The sequence below is a fragment of the Heterodontus francisci genome, chromosome 2 (genome assembly GCF_036365525.1).
Source record: "Heterodontus francisci isolate sHetFra1 chromosome 2, sHetFra1.hap1, whole genome shotgun sequence".
Classification (NCBI taxonomy): Eukaryota; Metazoa; Chordata; class Chondrichthyes; order Heterodontiformes; family Heterodontidae; genus Heterodontus; species Heterodontus francisci.
Window position 1 is genome coordinate 24,512,007 of NC_090372.1, and position 21,141 is coordinate 24,533,147.

The 21,141-nt window shown below is 41.8% G+C and overlaps 1 protein-coding gene across 3 annotated transcripts in view; it reads right to left on the reverse strand.

Moving 5' to 3' along the window:
• LOC137383106 (solute carrier family 12 member 7-like) overlaps nucleotides 1-21,141 on the reverse strand; it is a 238,156-nt gene that overhangs the window by 151,988 nt on the left and 65,027 nt on the right. Inside the window, exon 1 of one of the 3 annotated variants that reach the window (XM_068055651.1) lies at nucleotides 5,222-5,396. The exons of the other annotated variants lie outside the window; for them this stretch is intronic. Coding sequence (XP_067911752.1) covers nucleotides 5,222-5,321 — 100 coding nt within the window. The 5' untranslated portion in view covers nucleotides 5,322-5,396. Of the gene's footprint in view, nucleotides 1-5,221; nucleotides 5,397-21,141 lie in introns of those variants that run through there. 3 annotated transcript variants of the gene reach the window in all.

A 21,141-nucleotide genomic window follows, 5' to 3' on the forward strand; every position in this document is an offset into this window, starting at 1 on the left:
TTCCAAAGATTCAAAGCCCTTTGAGTGACGAAATTTCTCCTCAACTCAGTCCTAAATGATCCACCTCTTAGCCGGAGACCGCCTTCATGCTCTAGGTTCCCCAGCCAGGGAATCAACCTGTCTACCCGTCAAGCCCTTTCAGAATCTTGTATGCTTCAATAAGATCACCCTTCATCCTCCTAAACTCCAGAGAGTAAAGGCCCAATTTACTCAGTCTGTCGTCACAGGAACCAATCTAGTGAATCTTCACCATACCATCTGCTAGGTAGTTGTATCATTCCTTAAATATGGAGAGCAGAACTGCTCAGGGTACTCCAGATGTGGTCTCACCAAAGCCCAGTATAATTGTAGCAAGACTTCTTAATTCTTGTACTCCAATCCCCTTACAATAAAGGCCAACATGCCATTTGCTGTATTTGCACATTATCTGTGTTCCTTGTACCAGTACCCGCAAGTTCCTCTAATCATTTAAAAGTTCCACACCTTTTGAAAAATACTCCTACTTTTCTATTCTTGCTACCAGAGTGAATAACCTCACACTTCCTTACATTATACTCCATCTGTCAACTTGTTGCCCACTTAACTTGTCTATATCTCTTTGTAGCCAGTGTCCTCCTCATAGCTTATATTCCCAACTAGCTTTGTATAGTCAGCAAACTTTGATACATTACTGTCTCTTCGTCCAAGTCATTAATAGATTGTAAATAGCTGAGGCCCCAGCACTGATCTTTGCTGCGTTACATTAGTTAGAGCCTGCCAACTTTAAAATGCCCCATTTAGATAGCTTCCTATCTGTTAACCAATCCTCTATCCATACTAATGTATTATCCCCAACTCCATAAGTCCTTATCTTGCATATTATTCTTTTGTGTGACACCTTATCAAATGTCTTTCAGAAATCTAAGAATGCTACATCTACTAGTTTTCCTTTATCTATCCTACTTGTTACATTCCCAAAGACAATAAATTTGTCAAACAGGATTTCCCTTTTGTAAAACCATGTTGACTTTGTGTGATCATACTATGATTTTCTAAGTGCATTTGTTAAGACTACCTTAATACAGATTCCAGCATTTTCCGACAACTGATGTCAGGCTAACGAGCTAGTAGTTCCCCATTTTCTCTCCCTCCATTCTTGAATAGCAGGGTTACATTTGCCAACTCTCAATCAGCTGGGACCATTCTAGAATCTTGAACTTTGGAAAATCATAACCAGCGCATCCTCCATCTCTGCAGCTACCTCTTTTGGAACCCTAGGATGCAGACCATCACGTCCTGAGGATTTGTCGGCCTCGAGGCCCTTAAGTTTCTCCTGATATTAATTATCTTAAATATCCAAATAACAGGCATGATGTTCCATTTTTCCTGTTGTGTATCAATACTCCCAATAACAATCCAGTAATCTAGATACTTTTCAGCATTAAAAGTTAATTTTTCCTTGCAACCAAATTTTTTGTTTGATTTAGATGGGTTTCAGTTCAGGGCTTACTTCCATGGCAGAACACCTTTTGAGATCTGGAACAGGATTAGGTCATTCAGTCCCTTCCACCTGTCCACTATTCCATTGCATCATGGCTGATCTGTATTTCAATTCAATTTACCCAGATTTGCTCCATTTCCTTCAATACACTTGCTCAACAAAAATGCAAGTCCTTAAAATTTCAATTGTCCCAACATCCAGACATTTGGGAGGAGCAAGCTTTAGGTTCCCATTACCTTGTGTGGAAAAACTGCTTCTTGATTTCACTCCCTAATGGCCTAGCTCTAATTATCATACCCTCTTGTTCTGGATTTGCCCACCAGAGGAAATAGCTTTTCTGTATTTACTGTATGGAATTGTCATTTTAAATACCTTGAACTGATCACCATTCAATCTCCAATATTCAAGGGAATACAAGCCAAGTTTATGCAAATCATAATTTCCACCCTTCATGTTGTGGATCTTCCAAGATATCTTCCAAGATATTCAGCATTCCTCAAACCACTGCACTCAATGCCTCCCAAGATCCGTGCTCAAAGCTACGCACGCTAGCGACCCCTCTCTCTTGCTCTCTTCAGCAAAAAACAGTTCACTCACTTCCAAAGTTGTCCTGGTCCACAGTTCCATTTCACCATTCACCTCAGCCAGCACTTCAACAAAAAAATATTTTTCTTGCTTTCAGCTATTAAGGACTGCAAGCTTTGACTCTTAGGATACTGCTACTCCTCCGGATCCTTCTTCCCCTTCATTTTCCTCCAAACCCACCCCTTGCCATGTTTACATTTTCTCTAAAAACTTCCCTTCTCTGACCCCAAGTGATTAGTCCTCAGCTTCATCCCCTTACGCCCCATTTCAATGACTTGAGCTTGACATGATAAACTCTTCTGTTGCCTTCACTTCCTTGCCCACTTGTTTGACCTGGTCTCTTCCCCATTTCCCCCAATCCTCACACAGCAGGCCCTTTCTCCCATCTGTACCCCTTCCTCTGGCTTTTTACCCTCAATCTTCCAATTTGAACTGCCCGACCTCGGACTCTGACCTCAGCCTCAATAGAAACTCAAGAAACAGCACCTTATCTTTTGATTAAGCACTTTACAACATTCCAGACACTGATTTCAACAATTTTGGATCATAACCGCTGTTCCCATTTTCTCCCCCCAGAAAGCAGATGCTGGTAATGAATCTGCTGTCCATTTAATCAATCCTACCTTCCACTCTATTACAGATCTTTCCTTTTCTTATTTCCTCCCCTCCACCCCACCTTTCCCTGCCTTGGTATTTGCTTAAAACATACCACAGTTCTGACAAAAGGTCACCGCCCTGAAATGTCAACTCCCTTTCTCTCCACAGATGCTGCTGACTTGAGTATTTCCAGCATTTTTTGGATACGCGAGTCATAATTTAACCCTCTATCCTTGCAAACTACAGTTCCATCTCCAACTTCAGTTTCCTTAAGTACCTGAACGTGTTAACTCTCAAATCTGTGCCCATCTTTCCCTTAAGTCCAAGTCGAATCCCTCCAAATCAGGGTTCTGTTCCTGCAAAAGTACCGAGAGCTCTTAAAGTCACAAATAACATCCTGTGTGACTGTGTCAAAAGGTAAACTATCCCTCCCCATCCTTCTCAACCTGTCTGCAGCTGTTGACAGTGTCATGCACCTGGGTGGTACTGAAATAGTCTGGTTCCATTTTTATCTATCCAGTTGTAGCCAAAGAATCACCTGCAATGGCTTCTCACCCTGTTCTAGTCAGCATTACGTCTAGTGTCCCCCAAGAATCTATCCTTGGTCCCCTCCCTTTCTCATCTAAATGCTGCCCCTCAGCAACATCATCCAAAAACACAGCATCATGTACACTGACTGCAACCAGCTCTACCTAATCACCACCTCTCTTGACTCTTCCACTGTCTCTAAACAGTCAGACAGCTCAGAGACCTAGTACTGGATAAGCAGAAATTTCCTCCAACTAAATGTTGAGAAGGCCAAAGTCATTGTCTTCGGTCCATGCCACAAACTCTCTTCCCTAACCACTGACTCCATCCCTCTCCCTGCCAACTGTCTCAGGCTGAACCAGACTGTTCGCAATCTGTGTCATATCTGACCCCATGATGAGCTTCTGACCATATATCTGCACCATCTCGAAGACCACTTATTTCCGTCTCTAACATTATTTGACACCACCCTTACCTCTGCTCATTTGCTGCTGAAACCTTCATCCACGCCTTTGTTACCTCTAGCTTTCATCTATCCCAAAGCACTCCTAGTCGGCCGCCCATATTCACTCTCTGTAAACTTGGCCATCCAAAACTCTGCTGTCCCTGTCCTAAGTTGCACTGTTCCGTTCACCCATCACCCCTGTGCACGCTGACCTATGCTGGCTCCCGGTTAAGCAAATCTTTCAATGGCCTTACTCACCTCCCACAGTCCCGCCACCACCCATAATTCCGTAATCTCCTCCGGCCCAACAACTCTCCAAGATATCTGTGCTCCTCCAATTCTGGCCTCTTGAGCATCCCAGATTTTAATCACTCCATCACTGGCGATCGTGCCTTAAGCTCTGGAATTCTCGCCCTAAACCCCACCTCCCTCTCCTCCTTTAATTCGCTCCTCCAAACCTCTCATTGGCTCCAATATAGCTATGTGCCTTGGTGTCAAATTTTGTTTGATCATGCTCTTGTGAAGTACCATGATGTTTTACTATGTTAAAGGTGCTATATAAACACAAGTTGTTGTTGTTGTTGAGCACCAATATCAGTCTGGTGAATTGTGCTGTAACCCCCTACCAGGCCAATATATCCTTCCTGAGGTGCAGTGCTCAGTATTAAAAACAGTACTGCAGATGGGGTGTGACCAAGGCTCTGTACAACTGAAGCATAAAAACTTTGTTTTTGAATTCCAACCATTGAGAAAGATAGAGCCCTTAGCAAAAGTGCAGACAGATTAATCATTCAAATGCATCAATGCCTAGCCCTCTTAGCCCATTTTACTTTTGATATTACATTTGTAACCTATGCTCGCTCAGCCACTCAACAAATAAAAATACACAAAAAACAGGGCTGTACTTCTGAACAGTTCTCAAAAGCAGGACTTCGTGAAGACAAAATACTATACAAAACACACCAGAGTCATAATGTGTAGCTTTATCACTTCAAATATTAACCTGCAATTCAGTTCGATGATCTGCGACCCAATTATTTCCATCAAATCAGACACACTACCTCTTCAAACTGCAGAATGTGGTCCTGTCGCTTTAAAGATATTTACGTCAGATAGTTATGTTTCTGATTTTCAAGGAATGAAGAACTTACAAGTGCAGTGGAGACATCAACAAGCATAGCAACAATAAGCAGACAGCAGTATTGTGCACTAATTGCTGACTATTACTAAAACCATCTGTTCACACTTAACAGACACCAAAAGATTCTGAACGGTAAAATAAAAGCAAAATACTGCAGATGCTTAACAGTAACTGTGCTGTTCTGTTTGGAGTTCCCAGCAAACTGCCTTCAAAAGAGATGACTGCAGTTAGATGTTTTTTTTTAAAAATCAGCACTATTACTCTTAAAGAACTTCAGCAAAATCAACCACTCGTGGCTAGTTCTCTGGGAAGAGATAAAACTCCTGCTGCTTAAGTTGGCTGAGTGGGAGGATCCAGCCACCTGCCTGTTGCAACCTGCTTTTCCATTGTTTAAACAAGCATTTAGCTCTAGCCACAGAGTTTTGTTTGGAACTTTCTCACTTACCAGAAGCAAATACTTCAGGGTCGGTCTCCACACCAAGACTGGTGCCCTCCTTCGGGGCTCCTTCATCGTCCACTGGTAGAACTGTGAAGTTGGTTGGCATTTTAGAGCATGTGTATGCCCTTCTGTGACTCAGCTCAACTAACTTGCTGTTCTAGTTCTAGTGCTTAGATCTCTGACCATGTGACCTGTTTCCTTATATGGAAACTACCACACTCCACCCATCCTTAGCTGAACACTGTATTGATTCATGTCATTACTTCAAGTGTCCTGGTTTTGCTGTCTAAACTGAAGCAACAAAGAAGCTTCCAGATCTACAACTGGGCCAGGCCTGAAACAAGTGCTGAATCAGTACCTTAGCCCACCAAATGGATAAAAAGAGATATTTTAAAAACCACACCATTTAAAAAAAAGCATATATTCTCCTCTATAAAAAAAAGTTGATAAGTTGCGCCTTTTCTCTCCATATGGATATAAATGTAAAAGAACCAAAAAATAGCCCAATTCTGTTTTCATTCCTACTTTAGAGAATTATCTTGAGTGAGGAATGTGAGGAGAGGAAAGAAATTGTACAGGTCATTAAATGGCAGAATTCGATAAGCAAAAGACTTAAGTTATTCTTTATTTGGAAAGAACACTCAGCAGATCAACCAAATCTGGAAAATCATTAAGAAATTTCAGGCAATGTGTAAATGCACCATTTGGTGTGTTGAGGTGTAGCAAATTTTGTTAATTAGCACTGTGGATACCAAATCTTTACCCCCTACAGTCCAAGTAGATCCTGGGACTAAATAGATGCTAAACACTAATGCAGTGTTTTCTACCCTTCACAGAAAAGCAGACTGTGTGAGGGTAGAGCAAGAGAAAAATGGACAGGGAGGGAGAGGAGAAAATCGAAGGGAAGAAAAAGATAGGAGAAAGATAGGAGCAGAATTGCCAACCCTTGCAGATTGTTCTGGAGTCTTCAGGAACTAAAGAATAATCTCCTGGATTATTGCTGCAAGCAATGAAGAAAAGAAGAAAAAAATTGCGGGTGTGGTGGTGGTGGTGGAAGTAGATCATAAGAAACTTCCCAGAATATGCCCATGCAGAGTTGGTAACCCTAGGATGGTGTGGGAGATGAAAAAGGTAGGGAAATGAGGAGAGGAGGAGGAGGAGAAGAAAAGAAAAACAAAAAATGAAACACAAGGATCTGCATTTATATTGCTCCCATCACATTTTCAAGATGTGAAAAAGTGTTTCCAAGTCAAAAAGAACTATGTTTTTGAACATCAGCCATTTACAGATATAAACAGCCACCAATTTGCACCTAAGCAAGGCCTATAAACAGTAATGAGATAAGTGACCAGTTATTGGTGTTTTAGCTGCAAACACATTTATTCAGGATTTGCTTTATTTGCACATCAGATTACTTCACACAACTGACGGTAAAAAGCATTGCACAAGAGGAAGATAATAGGAGCTCTAAAGGGAGAGTACAGCAAAACAGTTTATGTTATTAGTCAGCCAGCATTAATCTAACACCAAGTCTCACTCTGCTAGAAACTTTAAAGGAAGAGCAGCAAGAAATAACAGCAAGTTTCAAGTGTATAGGAGGCGGATCATCAAAGTGTTATATCAAGTAGCCAAAAATTAATATTGCTAATGTCACCTATTTGGACCTCAGTGAACTACAGTATGCAAGTAGACAGTACCTGGACAGTAATACAAATTACTGAATTGAAGTCTTCAATCAAATTTTGTGAATACTGCCACTTAAAAAGCAATAGCAATTTTAGAGTAAAACCCAAGAGTTGAGGAGAAATTGGTCCTAGAGTAGAAAGCAACTGTTACTCCGATAGAAGAGTAAAGCAATGCCAATAGTGGGGGTGATGGGGTGTTAAACTGATTAGACTGCCCAGATTGTTTAGATGTGGGTGTCATTAGCAAGGCTGGAATTAATTGCCCATCCCTATGTGGCCATGAGTAGGCGATGGCGAGCTGCCTGAACCACTAATGTCTGTGTGGTAAAGGCGCTCCGATGGTCTTTTTGGGTCAGGAATTCCAGGATTTAGATCAAGCAACAATGAAGGATTGGTGATGTACATGTCCAAATTAGGATGGTGTCTGTCTTGGAGGTGATGGCGTTCCCATGCACCGCTGCCCTTGTCCTTCTAGAATCTAGGTGGTGGAGGTTCTGCCATGCATCCTATAAATAGCGCACACTCTGCAGGCACAGTGCACCACTGGATGCGCTGCCAATCAAGCAGCCTGTTTTGTCCTGAATGGTGTCCAGCCTCTTGAGTTTTGTTGCATACAATGCAATCACAAGACATGTATGGGTAGATTTTCAATTTGCTGCCTGAGCATAAAACTGGCATTGTGGATCAAAGTCAAATGGGGAAAAAAAATTGGGTGGTTTCTGCAACAGGCAACTGATATTACGCAGTTGGATGCCAAGCCAACAAGTTGAAAATCTACACTGTGGTTTAAAACTGAAGAATCTCTCCGTAGCTGCAGAACTTCCTTCTGCCCCATCACCAATTTCCTCTAATCTCCTCCAAGATTAAGCTTGGAGTGCCAGTAGATTATTTGGTTATGCCAGGATGTCACGGCAGAGCCCGATTCTGTTCTCCCTTGATGTTCACATGTGTGCACTCCCAGGAGAAAATCAATCAGGACTGGGATCATTGGCTGATTTTCTTCCCTCACCCAGGGGCAGAGGTCAACTGTAGTGCTCTTACTACTGCATTGAGTGAGCACAACTGGGATCAGCTACAGAGACTGGGGAACAAACCAAAGGCTTTCCATCAGGATAGCTCAGCTACTCAAAACTTAAGCAGTTGACAGAACTCAGTTTTCATTTTTAAAATGTTTATCCAGAAATCCTTCAAACCAAACTGATCACAGGATTACTACAGATGAGGAAGGCCAGTCAGTCAATCTAAATCTATCCATCCATTCATTCAAAGAGATCCTAACATAGTATCTAATTGTTTAGAAGATTCCAGGGTTTTAACTCCACTACTCCGAGAATCCATTCCCACATATTGGTTATATTTTGTGTGAAGAATATCTCAACATTTGTCCTAATTTACCTTTTTCTAGTTTTGACTCTCATCCTCTTGATCCTCTCTCAATTTTAAATATTCCAGATTTACTTTTTCCATACCATTTACTAAACTTGTGTAACACAATATGATCACCAATCTCCAGGCTGATAAGCACAAGTCTCTTCAATCTTTTCAAAACGCAGACACCTGACACTAGTAATCCAGCTTGTAGCTCTTTTCGAAATTGCCACCAGTGCTTCAACATCTGCCTTGTGTCACCACACCCAGAGATGGATACTGTATTCAACGTGCAATCTGATCAGAGCATTGTGCAGCTCAGACATGACTTCCTGACACATGGTGGCTATGTAGTTCAATGTTCTGCTGGCTTGATCTATTAAGATTCCTATGAAAGATCAAATCACATTGTAGTCAACAAATTGTCATCGATTGTAACTCTATACAATAGAAATATATCCTCTAGGAAAAATCCTGCACTTGAATCAAAAGAAAAAAGGCAAGTGTTTGAATTCCTAAATATAAATTAGATGTTGAAAACAGATCTATCAATATCTGTATTTAAAAAAAACCTTTGAGGATTATATCCATTAATCACAACTGAAGAGGAAGAGCACCCTTCATGTTACTGAACAAGAGTGTTTAGGAACTTCAGAATAAAAAGTAGTCAAGAATCAAGAGTACTGATTCCTGTCAAAGAAAAATGAATTAACATCATGCCAATAATACCCTCAAGACATCCCAATTTGCACACAGCAAGCTCCAACAAATATATAATGGCAAAAAATCTGCTTTAGACATGTTGGTTGAAGGTAAGTAGTGGCCACAACACCAGGGAGAATTCTCTTGCTCTCCAAATAGTGACATGGTAATTTTTTTTTTTTTTTACGATCCACCTGAGGGTAGTTGGAGCCTCGATTTATCTCATCTTATTCAAAGGACACTTTCTACAGGGCAGCACCAGGACGGTCAGTCCAGATTGTGCACTCAAATTCCATAACCTTGACTTAGGAGACAGGAGATTCAATTGAGTTTTTTTAAATTTAGAAGCTGGAAAGAGGGGAAGCCCGGGTGGATGTTGCGTAAAAATCAATTCAATGATTAGCAATTTCTCTGGTTCTCCTTCCCCTCCCCTTTATTTTGCTTAATCTCATCAAGGAACTCATCTCATCATCCAGTTCTGATGAAGGGTCCACTTTTAAAACATAGGCCAGCCTGTTTTCTTCACAGATGCTCACAAGCCTGTTGCGCTTTCCTCCTACGTTTGCTTTTAATTCAAATTTATCTTCATAGGAAGCTACATCATTAGAAAGGAATGGCATATACAAATCTGGGCAATGGAGCTAAATAATTCTCCTTTGAGTTGCTGTCCAATTATGTACTGGATGCCACATTTATCAAAAGAAAGATGGTATCTAGACATACTATGCAGCAATTTGCATCAATGCCCAACTCTTGCTGAGGTCCATTCTGGCTACAAAATTGCAGAATTCCCAAAGGAGATAAAGAAAAATCTCAGCAGGCAAGCTGTATCCTCTGTGCCAGTTGCAGAGCTGCACTGCACGCCAGGAATGGGCTATCCATCTGTGTGGATGATGAAATTAACAATGCATGAAAAACAAGAAAAAAGAACTTACGAAATCCAAATTGGCCCCTATTGAATTTTTTTTTGCCCATTACCAGACTCCATTTCAAAACACCTCTTCGAAAGACTGCATGAAATTTAAATCAGCAGAACTTGATTTAATACGAATTAAAAAGACAAACAGAGCAGCACATTAGAAATATCAATATTTTCTGTGCTCGGATTACCTTTAACACACTTTTTTGTCATTCTCTGAGGGTTAGTTTGGAAGAGTGCAAGACCTTAATTAGGCCTCATCTGGAATATGCTGTCCAGTTCTGGTTGCCTCACCTACTGGGAAATGGATGCCCTAGGTAAAAAGGTCCAGGAGTATGATTAATATCAATTTTTAAAAGTCTTTGGCTATCGTGATAGCCTCAGGAAAACTCAAGAAAAACTGGGAGACCTATTTGAAGTACTTTAAATGATGATGGGACGAGACTGTATAGATGTGGATATATATTTTTGAATTGGAATTAACAGGAAGAAAGAGACAGGTTTATGCCAATGTTTATGCTACATGCAAGCCTCCTCCCAGCCTACTTCACCTCACCATAGCAACACATCCTTTTATTCCTTTCTCACTCATGTACTTAACCAGCTTCCATTAAAATGCAGCAATGCCAATCACCTTAACCACTCACTAGGTAGTGAGTTCCACATTTTCACCCTCTCCAAATTAAAAGAAAGTTGCTCCTGAGATCCTTATTGTATTTCTTAGTGACTCATATTTGTGGCCTGCAGATTTGGGACTCCCCCAAAAGTGCAAAGATCTCCTCTCTGTCTACCTTATTAAACCTTTTCATTAGATCACCGGAGGTCATTTCTCTAGAAAAAGGGAAGACAGAGCAGAGCCCGGCCTATTTAATAGTATTTTTTGATCGTTCTACCCACAGTTCTGGTATTATCACCCTGTAATTCCCACCCCCCTCTTTCTCCAATGTTTCTATATTCTTTCTGCAATGTGGAGATCAGATCTGTGCACAATACTAGTGAGATCTAATAAAGGTTAGCATATCTTTTTCTGCTTTTTAATTCTATCCCTCCAGTAAATGAACCCCATTTCTGCTGGCACTTGTTCTGGCTTTGTTGGCGTCTCATTTCAGAGTCCAAATCATTTATGTAAATGGTGAACAGTGGCCTCAATACCATTTCCCACTTTGCGCCAGTCTGAGATACTTCCTTTAACCCTAGCATTTGCTAACCATTCTGCTACTTGTCCCGACTCCACATGCTCTGGCCTCAGTCATACTAATATGCGGTACCTTTATCAAAGGCCTTTTGAAAGCCCATGTATATTACATCCACTGCATTACTCTGGTCTCCTTTTCCTGTTACTACTTCAAAAAAAAATTCAATAAGACTGGTCAAGAGTGAAATCCATGCTGTCTATTCTTCATTACATTTTTGTTTTCTAATTGATTTTTTATTACATCTTTGAATTAGGATTCCAATATCTTGCCTTGCACCAACATTAAGCTGTAGTTCCCAGGATTTGTTCCATCTCACTTTTTGAACATAGGAACAACATTAGCCATCCAGCAACAAATTCCTGAAGCCAGCCCTGCCAGTAGGATGCGATTTCAGTTGTTGTGTTTGTTGGATTTCCCAGTTTCATTGCCATTCTGAAGTCCTATAACCATTGACTGAGGGATAGCCTGATCCTGGGATCTGGTACATTGACAGCCTGCACAGGGCAAGGTGGCTGCCGTAGGGCCCGAGTGCCTGGAAATCCCAGCCAAATTGGGGAGCATGAACATCCCGCAGACCTCTCTCTGGGACCCTCTCCCTCCACATGCTGCAGCTGCAAATGTTTGAAAAACTGCAGGGTGGGTAGGGGGCTGTTAGTTTCAGTACTTTAACTGATGGAGTGAGACATGATCCTAAAAGAAAATTGCAGCTTTACATTTTTCCCCACTCTCTCCAGCTGCTCACACATTTTTGGTTGAGCTCAGTGCTCGATTCACATGCTGCATCTAGTCCTGCAACCCTCCAAGAGGTCTGTGCTCTTCTAATTCCGTCCTTCTGAGCGTCTGATTTTAAATCGCTCCACCAATGGTGGTTGTGCCTCCAGTTGCATAGCCCCTAAGCTCTCAAATTCCTTCCCTAAACCTCTCCTCCTCTCTACCTCGCTTTCCTCCTTTAAGACAGTTCTTAAAACCTACCTCTGATCAAGCTTTTGGTCATCTGACCTACTATCTCAAGTGGCTTGGTGTCGTTTTATTTTATAATGCCTCTGTGAAGCACCTTGGGATGTTTTATTACATTAAAAGGTGCTGTATAAATACAAGTTATTAATGCATATTTGCAGGCACTGACCAGATCTTTCCTCCTGTGCAGCTGCTTCACTCTCTAACTGTGCTCCTCTGCTCTACACAAATACCATTTTAAATACCTGACTTTTGACAGGAATAGAAAAAAAAAATGAATTCCACCACCTGAAGTTGGATGGCATCTGCTTGACAGACTGAAGATTGAAGGACTGCATGGTAAAGATTGCCAACTTTGGTTGGAGGCATTCCTGGAGGTTTCATCACATGACATTCTGACCATGCAATGTATGATCATGTGACATCAGATCACATGACCATTACAAACATTATTGTGTTTACTTTAAAGGTGGGTCCCTGCATTTGAATATTTTTGCCTGTGAATTCAGGCCAGCAGCTGTTCTGCAAATGTCCCAAGGCCAGCTGCAGCATGCAGAGGGGAAAACTGAGAAATGAGAGCACATGAGGAGGCCTTATGCACTTACAGCTGGCACCCTCCAGTTGGTAACCCTCAGATCCTTTTGTATTACTCCTTTTCAGATATTTAATATGTAAGGGAAGGGGATGAAAGTTTCTATATCAATAGCCACATGTGGTGGAAAACTCCATACTAAATAGCTCTTCCTCCTCCTTCCCCCTTCATTCTTCCACTTTACTGGCTATTTCCACTCCATGTTGTTGCTGCCCCTCCCATGTCTGTAAAGAATGATGGTGCCACTGCCACCCCTACACATGCCCCAATCTCCCAGCCCCTATTCTCTGCCACTGCCACCCCTGCACATGCCCCAATCTCCCAGCCCCTATTCTTTATCCCCCTCTCCCACCAGCCATTTCAGGAGCACCTCCTCCTATTTCAGACCCATGGCAAAATGTTGACAGCTGTGACTCCAGACTCTCCAACTCCCTCCCAACTATGCTCCACATGGTCGCGGCTGTCTGCGAAGGGGTGCACTGCTGCAGAGTTTTATTGCCACTTGAGTATCTCCATTAAAAAGTTCAATTAACTCACAGGCTGCTCAGGGCATTGCCCTGGAGACCCACGCCCTATTTTGCGAATGTACTCATCATTCCAGGAGGATTGGAACCCTATGCTCAGTGCAGTTCAGAGCTTTTGGTGGATGGGCATTCTTTACCCAGCATCCATAAGAGAGAAATCTCCCTATCCCAGGGATAGGGCTGTATAAGCATCAACTGCAGAGGTGGAGCTTTTCTCTGTTGCTGTGGATACTGGGTAGAGAACCCTATTCCACAAAAGCTGTTTTTTCACCTGTTGCCACTTCACACTTACCTGCGTTGCCACATTTGAAGTTACAAACTGACGTGGTACATTGACTGCTTGTCTGTTGTATGTAATTTGCGAGCGTCTGATTTCAAGGTGCAGCTTGTATCAATTACAATGCTAGTTATTTGCTTTGGTAACTAAGTATCCTTTTTCTGCAGGTGTTCAACTGTAAAGGTTTCACTGCATGTACTGGTAACCACCTTAGTTTCATAACCCTCGATACCCCTTGCCTCAAAAAAAAAGTATCAAATCTCAGCTTCAAAAAATTTTCATTTTAACTCTCCATAGGTGGCTTTATCTGTCGGGCACAAAGTCAGCTTTAACTCCCATCCCATTGCATGTCTCATTTTCATGTCAAAGGGGCAGGGGTTAAATCAATCCTTTAGATGGAGTTTAGAATCGGATTTGATTTTTTTTTTTAAAAATAGGCAAGTTCATAAGCTATTAAATAGTAGAAAAATGTGCACAATTAGTGCTGCACCTCCACACTACAAGATCATAAATTTCCAAATTTAAGACCATGTAGGTGCTTGGCAATTCCCTGCCCTGCCCATGTTTAATTACCAGTTTCACCACAAAAGGTGCACTGTATGCACTTTATAGATGAATAATAAATGTTGTATTGCCTCAATGATATTCCTTAAATGATGCGGCAAACGACTTTCAACCAATCAGCTGCCAATTGTAGAAAAAGCAGGTGATTGCAAGGTATTATATCCAACTGGTATTCTGAGAGAGATAACTTACAGGAGATCCATTTAATCATTGCATGCACTTTTAGACACAAGTTGCACTGATGGAGAAGAGTGCTATCTTCACAATAGGATTTTTAAAATACTGCACACAAGTTGTTTTCATTTATCAATTCTATTTACGAGTATCCTCTATAGTGAAGAACGATGCAAAATACCGGTTAATTTATCTGCCAACTCCTTATTTTATTTAGAGATACAGCACTGAAACAGGCCCTTCGGCCCACCGAGTCTGTGCCGACCAACAACCACCCATTTATACTAATCCTACATTAATCCCATATTCTCTACCACATCCCCACCATTCTCCTACCACCTACCTACATTAGGGGCAATTTACAACGGCCAATTTACCAATCAACCTGCAAGTCTTTGGAGGTGGGAGGACCCGGCGAAACCCCACGCAGACACAGGGAGAACTTGCAAACTCCGCACAGGCAGTACCCAGAACTGAACCCGGGTCGCTGGAGCGGTGAGGCTGCGGTGCTAACCACTGCGCCGCCCACATTACTTTCCATTATTAATTTCCCAGACTCACTTTCTGTAGGCCCAATGCTCAGTTAAATTTTTTTTTAAATATCTATAGAAACCTTTTTATATTTCTAGCTAACTTTCTCTCATACTCTAAATTTTTCCCTCATTGTCATTCTTTGCTGTTTTTTTTTATATGCTGTCCAATCTTCCAACCTGCCACCCATCTTTGCACAATTATATGCTTTTTCTTTAAGATTGATACCATCTAACTTTTTTTTTAAAAAGTTAACCACAGATGACAGATCCTCCCCTTGGAATTTTTCTTCCTTGTTGGAATATATCTATTGTGTATTCTGAAATATCCCGTTAAATGTCTGCCACTGCATTTCTATTGACCTATCCCTTAATCTAATTTGCCAGTTCAAATTTAAATGGAAAAGCTTCCCTGATTGTCTGTTCTTCAACATGCCACACCTAAAATGCCTGAATGATAGTTCAATAGCTTGTAACTTCAGTTTTCCTACTTAAAAAAGGAATATCATAAGTGGTGAATTACCAGACTCGGTGGGCCAAAGGGCCTGTTTTAGTGCTGTATCTCTAAATAAATAAATAAACGAGCCCTTATAAATAGACAGATTAAAACTGGCTGTTGGATTAGGCGTATGCTAATAATGTGTAGCTCTATAAATAAATAAGTGTAAAGATTTTCTCCAGTTCTATCTTTCGCCAACTGTCCGTCAGACTGAAATAGTTCATAAGCTGCTTCTGCAACTCCGAGCTGTCAGCTCCTTTCTTCCCAATGTGCAAAACCCCCACAAATAACAGAAGCATAAACATCCAATGACAAACAGAATTTTTTCATTCGGATACTGTTTGGTGTTTCAGTACAACACCAAGATCATTAAAGATAGGAGAGAAAATGGTAAATCAAGAATCAAATGATTTGTTGATTTTGGGCTTGGTTTTTAAAAGTCAGAAGATTACAGGAAGGAAGGTAGGTAATGAGTTCCACAGTTTCTGGTAAAGGATTATTTGGAGGAAGAGTTGGTATGATGTGTCTTGATATACTGACATGGGTTAAGGATTGGTTAAGAGGCAGAAAATAGTAGGAATAAATGGGTCATTCTCACATTGGCAGGCTGTGACTAGTGGGGTACTGCAGGGATCAGTGCTTGGGCCCCAGCTGTTCATAATATATATCAATGATTTGGATGTGGGGACCAAATGTATTATATCCAAGTTCACGGATGACACAAAACTAGGTGGGAATGGGTGTTGGGAAGATGCAAAGCGGCTTCAAGAGGATTTGGACAGACTTAGTGAGTGTGCAAAAATGTGGCGATAGAATATAATGTGGAAAAATGTGAGGTTATTCACTTTGGTAGGAGGAATAGATATGCAGAGTATTTCTTAATTGGTAGATTAGAAAGTGTAGATGTACAAAAGGGACCTGGGTGTTCTTGTCAATAAGGTCACTGGAAGCTAACATGCAGGTGCAGAAAGCAATTATAAAAAGGCTAATGGTATGTTAGCCTTTATCGCAAGAGGATTTGAGTACAGGAGTAGTGAAGCCTTGCTTCAGTTGTATAGAACCTTGGTTAGACCACACCTGGAATACTGTGTGCCGTTTTGGTCCCCTTACCTTGGGAAGGATATTATTGCCATAGAGGGAGTGCAACAAAAGGTTCACTGGACTTGTTCCTGGGATGGTGGGACTATCCTATGAAAAGAGATTGGGGGAAACTGGGCCTGTATTCTCTAGAGTTTTGTAGAATGAGAGGTGATCTTTTTGAAACCTACAAAATACTTACAGGGATAGACAGGGTAGATGCAGCTAAGATGTTTCCCTTGGTTGGAGAGTCGAGAACCAGGGGACGCCACTTAGGACAGAGATAAAAGGAGAAATTTCTTTACTCAGAGGGTTGTGAATCTTTGGAATTCTCTACCCCAGAGGGTTGTGGAAGCTCAGTCATTGAGTATGTTTGAAACAGTGATGGACAGATTTCTAAATACAAATGATATAAGGGATGCGAGGATAGCGTGGGGAAAAAGGTCATTGAAGTGGATGATCTGTCATGATCGTATTGAATGGTGGAGCAGGCTCGATGGGCTGAATGGCCTACTCCTGCATTCCTATGTTCCTATGCCTTGATGATGTCGAGCTTCTTGAGTGTTGTTGGAGCTGCACCCATCCAGGCAAGTAGAGAGTATTCCATCACACTCCTAACTTGTGCCTTATAGATGGCGGACAGGCTTTGGGGAGTCAGGAGGTGAGTTACTCACTGCAAAATTCCTTGCCTCTGACCCGCTCTTGGAGCCATGGTATTTATATGGCTAGTCCAGTTTAGTTTTTGGTCAATGGTAACCCCCAGGATGTTAGTGGGGGATTCAGCAATAGTAAAGCCATTGACTGTCAAGGGGAGATGGTTAGATTCTCTCTTGTTAGAGACGGTCATTGCCTGGCACTTGTGTGGCACGAATGTTACTTACCACTTATCAGCCCAAGCCTGGATATCATCCAGGTCTTGCTGCATTTCTACACTGACTGCTTCAGTATCTGAGGAGTTGCAAATGGTGAACATTTTGCAATCATCAGGGAACATCCCCACTTCTGACTTTATGATTGAAGGAAGGTAATTGATGAAGCAGGTTGAGCAGTGATATCCTGGAGTTGAGATAATTGACCAACAACCACAACCATCTTCCTTTGTGAGGAAGTTAAAAATTAGAGGTAGAAAGTTAGAAATCAGGGTTATCAGGAAGCACTTATCCTTACAAAGGGAAGTGGAAATCTGAAACTCTAACCCCCAAAAAGCTGTTGAGGCTGCATTGATTGAAAATTTCACAACTGAGATTGCTAGATTTTTGTTTAGCAAGGGTATCTAGGGTTATGGAACCCAGGCGGCTAGAATGGAGTTAAAATAAAGATCAGCCACAATCTAATTGAATGACGAACAGGCTCAACTACTCCTACTACAGGCCTACTGTTGTTCTATGTTCCTGTAATGCATGAAGCTGCATTGTCTAAGCAACTGGGAAAGCTTCAACAGTCCCAATGATCTTTGCACATCTTTCACGTTCAGACAATGGTCAGGCGAGTGCGTTAGTGGCGTCTTCCACTTTGCGCTTTAAAACACCCTGCAAGTACTCTATCTTTGCTCACAAACATATCATGTGGTGCAGGGCAGAATCATACAGCTCAAAGATCCCAGCTACAGTCCCTGGTCTATATCAAATAAGTCAATGTCAGACAGGTGGGGACATGCAAACATGAGATGATGGCATTGAATTAGCCTGCCACAGTGAAATAGGTTTCAACAGGGCAACAGTTGGGTGAGGTACTGGAGAATAATTAGACCACTGCAGTGTTATCCTACAGCCACTCGCCAGCACACATCATTCAGATGCTGTGTATATTTCAGCATTTTTTAAAAAAAAAACATTTAGGACTTCCAGCAGTCTGGCTCGTTTCCAGCTTTTGAGTGAGGGTGGCTATACAAACAGCACTTGCCCTGCTCTGCAGTGAAGAGCAAGTGGTGTTTTTCTAACCCCTTGCCAGATTTTCAGGAGTCACTGGATCCACTGATACAGGAGGATCTGGTACCAAACAGGATGTACCTGTGCACTATGAATAACAGGAAAATTTAACCAAGGAACCAGGCACACCTTGGGGTCAACTAGAGGCTAATTGCTGTAGATTGGCAGCAGGAAACAAGAATTTACAAGCTGCAGTTACGAAGGGCTCATGTTCATAAGGTTTAAAAAAAAAACACACAATGACTGATGTTCTGTTTCATACTTTTTGGTATAAGGCGAAGCACCTGAAGCTATGAGCTCACACTATGCACAGGGTGGGTAAAATAAAGTTGGCCACAGAAATTGCCTAAGCTTAAAATGTGATTCATTCCATTAACAAAGAAAAAGTGATTCACATTTTAAGCTATCTCCATTTCATCTACGTGTTCAAGCAAGTTTACTGTAGTTTGTCACTGGATGCCAGTCTATGTGGAATTTAACATTATGGGATTAATAAACTAAAAGATTACAAGCTCATCAGCCCCCCACCCGAATGGCATGCAGCATATACAGACAGATGCCACAAAAGCAAATTGGATGAGTGTTTATTTTAAGAAAAAAATCTGGCTGGAAATAGGGTAGAAGTTGCAGGGGCAAGTACTGAGGGAGTGCTGCACCATTGGAGGTGCTGACTTTTAAGAGAGACATGAAACTGAGGCCTCATCTAGCCCCTCAGGTGGTCATAAAAACACCATGGCACTATTTCGAAGAGAACCAGGGGAATTCTCCATGGTATCCTGCGCATTAATTTGTCCCTCAACCAACATCACTAAAATAGATTAACTGGTTGCTATCTCTTTTTTTGTGGAACCTTGCTGAGCACAAAACTGGCTCACATTTCCTACAACAGCGACTGCGCTTTCAAATTACTTAATTAGCTGCAAAGCAGATTGGGACATCCGGAGGTCAAGGGAGGCAATATATAAATGCAATTTTAAAAAAAATATATATAAACCAGAGTGATGCGATCATGTACTCTACCAGACATCATGATCTACGCGCTGTTGGGCCAGAGAAGGAAGTGGGGCTAATATTGTAATTATCAGTAAATCGATTATGCCCAATAGAAAATTTAATGCATTTCTGAAAGAGTCAATCATCAGGAGAAAGTACGCAAGAGGCCTAGTCACAAGTGCAGTCCCACAGGGCTCCTTGTGGGCCTGATGCTGTTCACTATCTCCATTAATCTTTTGGACGAGAGCATTTAAATAAAAGTAATTGAACTGTTCACAGGTTACACAAATGTGCTGAGGAATTAGGAAACCAGATCATATTCCAATCACAAAGAATCTTCAACTTAAAGCCAATTAGGTAGGTATGAGGGGAGAGCCGACTAAGGTTGGTTGAGTAAATAGACTAAGAGGTATGGCAGTAAATCAACACTGGGAAACATTTAAAGAAACAATTCAAAATGTTTAACAAATACATTCCATTAACAAAAGAAATCTGTGGCTTACTAAAGGAGGTTAAAAGGATAGTTTTAGATTAAAAGAGACTTAAAATGTTGCAAAGAATAGCAGTAAGTCTGATTGCTGGGTTTTTTTTTTATATGATCCCAAAGGGTGACCAAAAGTGGATTCAAAAAAAGGGAAAAAACAGAATGAGAGTAAACTAGCCAAGAATATAAAAGGTAGATTTGTAAGATCTTTCACAAGTATATAAAAACAAAAAGGAGGAAAGCAGCTCAAGTAAATGTTGGTCCCTTCGAGTTAGACAGGAGAAATTATGGGGAAGTGGCAGAGATTTTAAACAAATGTTTTATGTGCGTCTTCACAGTAGAAGGCACAAGTTACATACCAGAAACTGAAGGTAACCTAGGGGATAAGAAGTGAGGAAATTAAGGTAATTAATTATCAGCAGAGAAAAAGTACTGTAGAAACTCAAGGGACTAAAATCAGACAAATCCCCAGGACCTGATGGTCTACATCCTAGGATTCTAAAAGATAGCTGCAGAGATGGTGGATGCGCTGGCTATGATTTTCCAAAATTCCCTGGATTCTCGAACAGTCCCAGCAGATTGGAAGTTTGCAAATGTAACACTGCTATTCAAGAAGGCTGCGTTTGCTGACAACGCAATCCACTAGGTGGCGCGGTACTGACGTGCAAACGCAGCCTCCGACTGAAACATCACTGTCTGCAACATCTCAGGCAGCTGCCAGTAATAAAAATGGCGCTGCTCAATTTGACGAAAAGAATTGAACCCAAACCTCCTCGCCCCTCAATGGCCACAATCGCTGCCTCCCCACTTCTCTTCCCCACTCCCTCCCGCGATCTGCGCCTCAATTTCCTGCTCCCTCCCACGATCAGAGTTCATCTTCCCCTCTCCCTCCCATGCCTACCTTCTTGTTGCTCCATCCTGCCACTTCAGACTACTAGTCATCCATCCTGCCATTCTCTACTGCACTAGTCTGCTTGCTGTTCCTTCTCATCGCTTGCTCCCCGCCTGGAGAAGTGTTGGGCTGCAGGGAGCAAGTGGCGAGGTGAGAGGCAAGCAGGCGGGTGTGGGTGAGGATGGCAGGAGAGAGTGGCGAGCATTCTGAAGTGGCATTTGAGGCAGTGTTTGCAGGAGGGAGCGGTGAAAAGAAGTGGAAATTGAGGCATGGGGGAGAGCAGGGTACTGTTGGAGGGGGATAGAGGCGGCTATCGAGGGGTGAGGCAACACTGACACGTCATTACGTAATGACGTTGATGTATGCATGTGCGGACCCATACTGGCAAGCTGTTGGACACACTGATGACATTGGCTATTACGCTGTACATGCTCAGCCTTGTCAGGAGATACTACAATTCAGGAAAGCAGGGGACTACAGGCCAGATAGCCTGACATCAGTCATTGGGGAAGTACTAGAATCTATTAAAGGAGATCTTAACAATGCATTTAGAAAATCATAGTAT